The 9,195-nt window shown below is 41.0% G+C and overlaps 1 protein-coding gene across 1 annotated transcript; it reads right to left on the reverse strand.

Annotated features, from left to right (window-relative positions):
• Positions 1-205: 205 nt before the first annotated feature.
• LOC110272452 (DNA topoisomerase 6 subunit A) lies at positions 206-3,234 on the reverse strand. Its single transcript, XM_021132002.2, is given in 3 exon segments — positions 206-696; positions 836-1,564; positions 2,488-3,234. Coding segments are annotated over 2 exon segments (1,254 nt in total). The 5' UTR covers positions 3,080-3,234; the 3' UTR covers positions 206-696; positions 836-902.
• Positions 3,235-9,195: the final 5,961 nt, after the last annotated feature.

The raw sequence follows: 9,195 nt of genomic DNA on the forward strand, positions 1-9,195 counted from the left end.
TACATACAGTTTACGTTTCCCCAATAAAGACTTCACCAAAATTTGAATTTCTTTGCACGGTTATTTTTCTTATAAAAGTTTAAAGCTCAGAAATTTCTTACTATTTTGCCAATAGAGTTACAATATTAAATTTGAAAGATCAGATTGTATTCAATTGAAAATTAAATTAATCTATTTGAGTTAATTAAAATGAGAGATCGAATTGAACCATACATGAAATTTGAGAGACCAAACCAAGTCTTCATTCTTTTCATTTCTATTATAATCTTGCCATGACAAATCCCCCAAGCATGCTTGATTTTTTAAAATGGCTTTAAAAAAGAACAGTGTTGAATACTGTGCGAAAATGAGCTTATGTATTATTGATTGTAAAAGTGAATTATGTATTGACTCAATCAATCATGCATTTATATATACAAGGTGATACTGTGATAGTCTAACTAACTAATATGGCTAATTGAAGTCCTAACTAACTTGTTAAGTTATAACAGACTATACAAGACTACAAGTATATGCTATAGCTAATAAACAAAAGAGCAATTTTGTTATAATAAATCAACTCCCAGTATAATGCTTCCTATCAATCCATCATAATCAAACCGAGTTAGTTGTTTTAATATGCAGTATTTTTCCAGTTGCATGTCTTTTTAACCTTTTCAATATTTTGAAGTTGCATTAGTACTCATTTTTACAGTCCTACAAAACAATACGTTTCGGTTCAGGATTAACCAAGATAAAGAGAAACTCTAGCATTTCAAATGCGGAAGTCGGGAGATCAAAGGCACAAAGTGGATCTAAAAATCAGAGCATTAATAAATACTACTGCATCACTAACCTGTTGGAGCAGGTGGTGACATAGTCAGCATCTTAGACAATAAACATTGCTCTTAGGTTGTGAAAGGTCATAACCAATCCTTCTGCTGCAATTTTAAGGGCAAATAAACCTCAGATAGATACTGAAAGCCGAAGGTGCTCAGGGCCTGAATTTCAGCCTTCTGCTTAGTTTTCACCATTAATGTCAATTCCTCAACCCAACCAGGATTTTTCTTCACAAAATCCTCCTCCAACAAGTCCTTTCCAGTCTTAATATCCTGCTCAGTCATCGGCAACCTACATTGCTCGGGTATCTTGTACTTGTCCAAATCACTAGGCCTAACCCCGAGCCACTTTATGTCAGGGGTTGTCAGGTTGGCACTGTCGTAGGACATATTCTTTGACCCACATCCATAGACAGAGAGAATCTTCAACCCATACGGATCACTGTCGACAAGTGCAAGCACTGGCAGCTTCAACTCCATCTTCATCTTCTTCAGGAACAGCCTTGTAGCAACATCAGGTTGCCCTTTTGCAGTCACGATTATACAAGGAAACCGGCTGTAGAATCTATCCTCGGCCAATCTCATATAAGCAGCATCCTTCTCCACCAACAGAATGAACAAAGCATCACTCTGCATATCCCCAACTCAATCAATATTTGGTGGAATGGCCTTCCCACCCATATCCATCTTTGTGCAATCAATCATGTCCCCATTGTCGCTAAAGATCAGCCTCCAGACAACAACACCTTTGGTTGATAAACATCACAAGAAAATAAGAATTGGAAAAATTTTACTAGGCAATGAAATGTGCATATAACAAGTCATTTATACAAACATGAGTAGTAAATCACACATGCATCTATATCTAAGCCTAATAATCAAATCACCCAAAGAGGTAAATAATCGCTAGCTAATCACATGAACTAATCTGATTACATGGGAGCAACCAATCACTTAGTCAGGTGCATTTTATAACTAACTAGAAGAGTCAGCTAAAATTGCCAGAGTAACTAATCACCTAACTACTCACAAAGGATCAATCAAGATGATAAACAACCAAGATTCCAGCATAATGAGTTTGAATATATAAAAAGTGATATAAATTTGCATACTGCATGAACTCTAGAAATTAAGGTGGCCAGAAGGAGCCCAAAAATATGGAACATGCCTTTAAACGAGGAGCAAGCCTAACACCACATCTTAAACTAAGACTCTTAAGATAATTTCAAATATATAGTCCCTTGCACCAAGTCTATACTACCACGTTAAACTTCGTCATTAAAATTTAAACGTCTAACTTTACACTCCCCAAGTCATACAAAACCGGAAAGGCCCATAATGAGATGCAGATGCAACATTGCAGTCACAACCACCATAATTGACATGTGACTCTCAACACACAATTACATCAACGTGGCAACAGTTTTTATTTCAAGTTTCATGCACAAAATTTCATGCCTTGCAACTGGAAAATTTACTCAACCATTTCAAATTTAGATTTTTATCAACGATTGCCAAGTTGACTCCTACCAAATTAATAAAAATACACACTTCACATAGTCAATTGCGCTTTATAATTGAGAGTATCCACATTGCAACCACCAAAATTTCTGCAACGAACAGCAACTGCAACTGCAATTTAAGACACTGTGATCTATTAAGGCAATACCTTTCTCGGCTGCAACCACATTGAGGCTGGATCGTGTGCATCCGAGCATACAGGACACGTCATCAAGAACCGTATCGGACTGGATCTGATCCTGAAACAACTTAACATCCGTGTAGAACAGATCACGCTTCGTGACATGAATCCCCTTAATGCAAAGCTGGTGAACCAGCTGCAATATGCGGGCAGTTATTGCGGACTTCCTAACCGTCGAGATATTCGCAAAAGGACGAAGTGAACTCTTGTCCTTGAGAACAATCCGGTCAAGCTCCGGGACGTAAAACTGGTTGGTGGCAGAGCGGGAGGGGACGTCGAAGGCGAAGCCGTTGCCGGAGAGGATAGAGTGGGCGATGCGGAGGACGAGGGACTCGATGTTGGACTGAACAGAAGACAGGCTGAGATCGGAGACTTCGCGGCAGGAGAAGGGGAGGGAGAGGTCTTGGAGGGTTAGGGTTTTGGAGGAAGAGGAAGAGGAGGAGGAAGAGGTGGAGAAGTCTTTCAGGATTTGGAGGATGGTGGAGTCTAGTTTAAGCTTGTTCTTGAAAGGGAGGTCGTCGGTGTTGGTTCGACGGCGCTTCTTGCTGCTCTCTGCCATGGATGGGAGGTGGGGAGTGATGGGGCAAAGTGTGGGCGGGAAATGGAAGTCGATGACTACACTGATTTTGACTCTGGCTGCGGACAGTATTTGTGCGGAACTGCTGATGGAAAATAATATAGTTATCCAAACCGAATCTGTAATTGACTCGTACAATTGGGGGCTCATTTTTATGGAAATGGAGCATATGTGTGCGCTTTTTATGGATATGGAAACAAGGGGGTTTAGACATGCATGTGGGGCAGAGTTTTGCCAGCTTTTGGGAGGAGAACACGGACCATCCGAATTCTTTGTTACTGAATTTGTTTGCCCGAAATCGGATGGTCCGATTTGGGATGTTATAGGGGAAAATTTTTTGTGCATATAAATCGGACCCTCCGAAATGCTTGATTGAAATGATGAAGTCGAACGGTCCGAGTTGCTTGTTGAGAGGTTGAGTTTAAGAAGACTGAAGTCGGACCGTCCGTTTTGGCTAGGAATGGAAAACGCATGGTCCGAGTTGAGTAGAGAGGGTTATATAAAAGTGTGCAGCGAGTTAGTGGTAGGTAACCCGTCTTCTTCCCCTTCCTGTCTTCTTCTCCTTCTTCAGCGGCTGCTTCCTGTGTTTTGTTTCTTTGGGTCACTTTCATACTTATGATGATTTAGAGAAGTTAATAGTTAAGGTTAAGGGTTTTTTTTTTTGTCATTGAGAGAAATGAGTGACAGAGTATTGATTAAAGTGTATTATTTTGGTCAAATCTTGTTATAAACGTCTGAAGGAGTAAAGTTTATTTGTGAAAATCCATTAGATGTTGTTATTCCTTTTATCATCTCATTTGAAGAGCTCAAGGGTGTGATCTGTGAGAAGATTGATTCTGAGAGGGCAAAAAAGATATCATGTATGCTATACAGATATCCCATACCGGTATTTGGTGGGTTCGTTCAATTTCAAACCAGATATGTGACGGACGAAGCGAGCATGCAGGAGATGTTTTCAATGTATATTGAAAACCGCGCTCAGATCTCGTTCATCGAGTTGTATGTAGAGTTTGAACAATCCGAGGCCGACCGGAATATTCTACAGGAAGATTATAATAGTGACAGTGAAGAAGACTTCGAAAACAACTATGAATTTGTTGCTCCCGATGGAGATGAAGATCAAGGTGACAGAGGCATGTGCCCAGATGTGACAGAAGTGGCAAATGCACTTGCAAACGAAGTGCCGTTTGAGGAGCCATCATTCATGCGAGTTTTAGACTTGGAAGCCATGCATGTTCCTGAATTTCCGGAATATATGACTGCAGGTACGTAATCGTGGTATAAGTGTTTTGTAGTTAGACAATTGATTAAGTTCTGAAGATTAAACCCTTTTTTTAGCATTATTTAATGGTGCGTTCTGGGTCGTAGTTGTCAGGATCTGAAATTGGTCCTCGACCCGTTAAGGAATTTATTTTTTTCTTTTATATGCTTCATGTGTTTATTAGGAAATAATATTTATGTTGTTAAGATATGGTTGTAGCAAATTGCATGAGTTTGTAACTAGTATGTGCACAGGTTCGATCTATTGAACAGTTCAAATGCCATGAACCGGACCGGACCGGCATGGTTCCTTTGGTTTTCCGGTCGAACCGGTCGGTCCGGTCTGGTATTTTACATTTGCTGCTGCTGTGCTTATGTTGTTTAGTGTGACATCATAACATGTTCAAGGTTTTGATTTATAGGGTACTGGATGCAGTGAAATTTGATTTACCTTTAGAGTCGGTTTTGAAATAGCTGCGTATTAAATAAATTTATCTTATGGCATTTGTCCCAGCAGAAATTCCTATGGTCGCAGATGGTGAGTTCGCGGTTGGGATGGAGTTCAGTTCCAGAGAAGTTGTTATTAAGGCGGTTAAGGAGTATACCATACGACGAAGCGTAGACTACCGGGTATATGAGTCTGAGCCGTTGACATTTTACGCCAAGTGTACACAGTATGGGTCAGGGTGTGACTGGCTTATCAGAGTTAGCTTGATCAGTAGGAAATACTGTTGGGTTATAAGGAGGTATAATGGTAGCCACACCTGTACCACCGCAACCATTTCACATGATCATTCGAAGCTGGACTCTATCACAATTGCAGAAGGAATAAAGCCACTGGTTGAAGTTGACCCCTCCTTAAAGGTAAAATCGGTTATAGCAGAAGTGCAATCGAAATTCAACTACACCGTCAGTTACCGGAAAGCATGGTTGGCTAAGCAGAGGGCAGTAGAAAAAATATTTGGAGGTTGGGAAGCATCGTATGAAGCCTTGCCTATATGGTTTGAGGCCATGTGTCACAAGGAGCCATCAGCTGTTGTCCATTTTGAGACTATGCCTGCATATCAAGGCGATGACTTGGTGGGTGATATTCGGGTATTGCATCGTGTATTTTGGAGTTATTACCCTTGTATTAGGGCATTCAGACATTGTAAGCCAGTTGTCCAGGTGGATGAGACTCACTTGTACGGAAAGTATAAGGGTTGTCTCCTTGTGGCAGTTTCACAGGATGGCAACAATAATATAGTCCCGATTGCCTTTGCTATTGTTGAGGGAGAGACTTCTGATGCATGGCATTTTTTCCTAAGTAACCTCCGTCAACATGTTGTTACTCGAGATGGAGTGGGTCTAATATCTGACAGGCACGAGTCCATCAATGCAGCTGTGGAACGTAGTAACGGAGCTTGGTCACCTCCTAGAGCTTTTCATATGTTTTGCATCAGGCATATAGAGTCGAATTTCCTGAGAAAGTTCAAGGCACCGTACCTCCAAAAATTGGTCGTTAACATCGGTAAACATTTACTAAATTTAATCAATTTATTAATAGATGTGCCTTAAATAAATCTATTGATCTCAATTACTTTGCTTTCTACATGCTGTGATCTGCTAGGATATTCCAGGACGGTGCGGGAGTACGAAGTGCGTTACCAGCGGTTAAGGGAGCGCGGCGAGGCGTACACAAACTGGTTAAACCGAATTCCTCGCGAACAGTACGCATTGGCCTTTGATGGCGGGTACCGATGGGGGCACATGACGACGAATCTAGTGGAGTGCATCAACTCAGTTTTGAAGGGTGCCCGTAATCTTCCCATTACTGCTCTTGTGAATGCAACATTCTACAGGCTAAATGAGTTGTTCACCCGTAAAAGAGCGGAGACAGAAGCCCGGATCAATGCTGGCCATGTGTTTTCTGAGATAGTGACATCGAAGTTGCATGCAAACCAAATTGCATCAGGAAATATACAGGTGAGTTGCTTTGACCGGCAGAATGAGGTCTTTGAGGTTCGTGAGATGCCAAGTGGACAAGAGTTTGCAGTTGATCTACGTAGCCTTCGATGTGACTGTGGTGAGTTCCAAGTGGATCGGATCCCCTATCGACATGTGTTCGCATGTTGTGCCAACCAACGACTCGATTGGCGACTGTATGTTCATGATGTGTACAAGATGGATCAAGTGCGGTGGGTGTACCGTGCACGGTTTCGGCCACTAGGTAATCCCACTACATGGCCTGCTTACAACGGACCTCGGTTCATACCGAATCCGTACCTGCGACAGGTGACGAAAGGTCGCCCCAAGATGACGCGTTTTCTAAATGAGATGGACAGGAGGATGTTACGTCGTCCTAGGCGATGTACTCTATGTGGTGCTGAGGGACATAGTCGAAGCAGATGTCGTCGGTCAGTTGGTTCAAATACCAACAGAGAAGCCCCCTAGGTTCACAGTTTTAATATGATATTGTATAATAAATCCCTTATGACCAAACTGAGGTAATATGACCTGCTATATGTAACCTTATATTTAATGATATTCTAGTATTATAACATATCTGTGGCATTATATAATATGATAGTTAGTACATCAATTGATAAATATCTGTTGGATGTATATTAAGCTTTTATGAGACATTATTACATACTACACATGGCTACTACATCAATAAGGTCCAACACATATAAAGTACTATATACAAAGTCCAATAGTAGGAAATTAGTCTAAACGGAAAAATAAATTCATCAATACATAAACTCTAACCACTACAAATAACTCTAAACATTACATAAAGTCATCAGTACATAATGTCCAACCAATACAAATAACTGTAAACATTACATAAAGTCATCAGGACATAATGTTTAACAAATACAAATAACTCTAAACAAAAGGAAACAACTATTTTCTCATTTTCCACTTCACATCTTTCACTAAGTTCTTGCATTTCTTGGCCGCTTTTTTGAAGACAGAAGGGGTGAAACGATTAGCACTCCGACGTGGCGGATCAATCCTCAGATTGTAACATTTGACGTTGTCATCTGGACTACGTTCCTGACCTGTAAAGAATTTTGAATAAACAAGTATGTGCAGCGCGTTACATATTCAAATACCAACATAAATACCACAAATCAAGAAGCAAAATGAAATAAGTGATGCCATTTATGCAAAGAAATAAAATAAGTCATCGAATATGTAAAGAAAAATAGTTATCATAATACCATCATTACGAGATTCTTCATCCTCATCGAACTCTTCAATTTCATCCTCCTCGTCATCGCCCTCTTCATCCGGGTTATCTACTATATATGCATCGGTTTCTTGTTTGAGTGCGTTAGTATCTTCTTCAATGAGTCCCATGTTGCATCGGTTAGGATTTTGACTATTCAAAACTCCTCGTCCACCCTCACTCCTACTAGAGTCGACAAATACAAAGCCTCCAGATGCAACGGATGAGGTATTGCCTGGATACCTTGCATCCAACGAATACCTGCCAGGCATGAACTCCGACTGATGGCCATATTGTGAATGTGAAGCATCTGCAGACATGAACCCAAGCAACTGGCTAAAAGAAGTTCCATCACCTACTTCAAACTGTGACATACCCCACTATTGTTGCTGTACTGAAAATGATGGGGTGAACTGTGTCTGAGGTAGATACTGAGTTGAGGACTGAGGTTGTTCTTGTGGAGGCTGAATTGGAGGTGATATATGTTGCTCCTGCTCTTCATTGTCCTCATCCATATCCTGACCACCCTCATTGGTATCTTCGTTACCCTCATACATATCCTCATTGCCTACATCCACATCCTGGTTACCTTCATCATTCTCTTCACCCACAAGATTCGACAAGGCTAAGCGGTCCCCATATTTTGATCGGTACCAGTTCAGGTAGGTATCCAACGGATGCTGTGAAGGCATAGGAAGCTCAGAAAGAACGTAGTGATACCTGTTTGTCCAATGCATAACCCATTTTGAATGAGTCGGTGTGGTGGCCCAATTAAGGTTTTTAGGTCCAGTCAGAATCTCTCCATGAGCCTTATCCAAATTCTGTTCTTGAGAAGGTACTCCCTGAACCAAACCGAACTGTCGCCTGACCCTATCGGTGGCATGCCACTCGATACATTCAAACGACACCAATGGAACTGTCGCACTCCAGATAACCGATTGCATGTATATTTTAGCAGGAATTATGTTTGGATCCACACGATCCACAGCATAGGCAACCCAGACAAACTGGAAAAATAAAGAAAACTTATGATTACAACCCACAATTCAAATATCTAACACAATGATATATAGTGTTCTCGAAGCCAAATATTCCCAAAAGTTATTACTTGTTTAATTAAAACACACCTGCCCTTCCTGAAGTTCATCAAAGGCCTTCCTAAAGTGGCCTAGCTTCAGATATCTATATCGTCGGTCACCACGCTCCCAGTTACGCCACCTAATACAATGTCCTCCTTTAGCTCAACTGAATCTTAAATATCAAAAAATGGATACATTGTAACAAAATATTACCTGTTTGCTAGTGGGAAACTGTGGGGTTCTCTAGGAAGCGGCGATAGATATGGCAATCGGATCCAAGCCCAACCAAGCAGAAGTGTTAGTGGACCATCTATTTCCTTACAGTTATAACGAGATGCCCTGCATAACGCCCTGTAAAGGTGTGCTAGGCATGCCGAACCCCAACTATACTGTCCAATATTGACAAAATCACGAAGCAAGGGTAGAAATTTCCAGTGCACACCTGCCCCAGACTTATCCCCAAACAGTATCGTCCCAATCAGCAACATAATGTGACACCTCACATACCTAGTAATTAATGACAATCTAGTATTATAACATCC

The sequence above is a fragment of the Arachis duranensis genome, chromosome 9 (assembly GCF_000817695.3).
Source record: "Arachis duranensis cultivar V14167 chromosome 9, aradu.V14167.gnm2.J7QH, whole genome shotgun sequence".
In the NCBI taxonomy this organism is placed as follows: Eukaryota; Viridiplantae; Streptophyta; class Magnoliopsida; order Fabales; family Fabaceae; genus Arachis; species Arachis duranensis.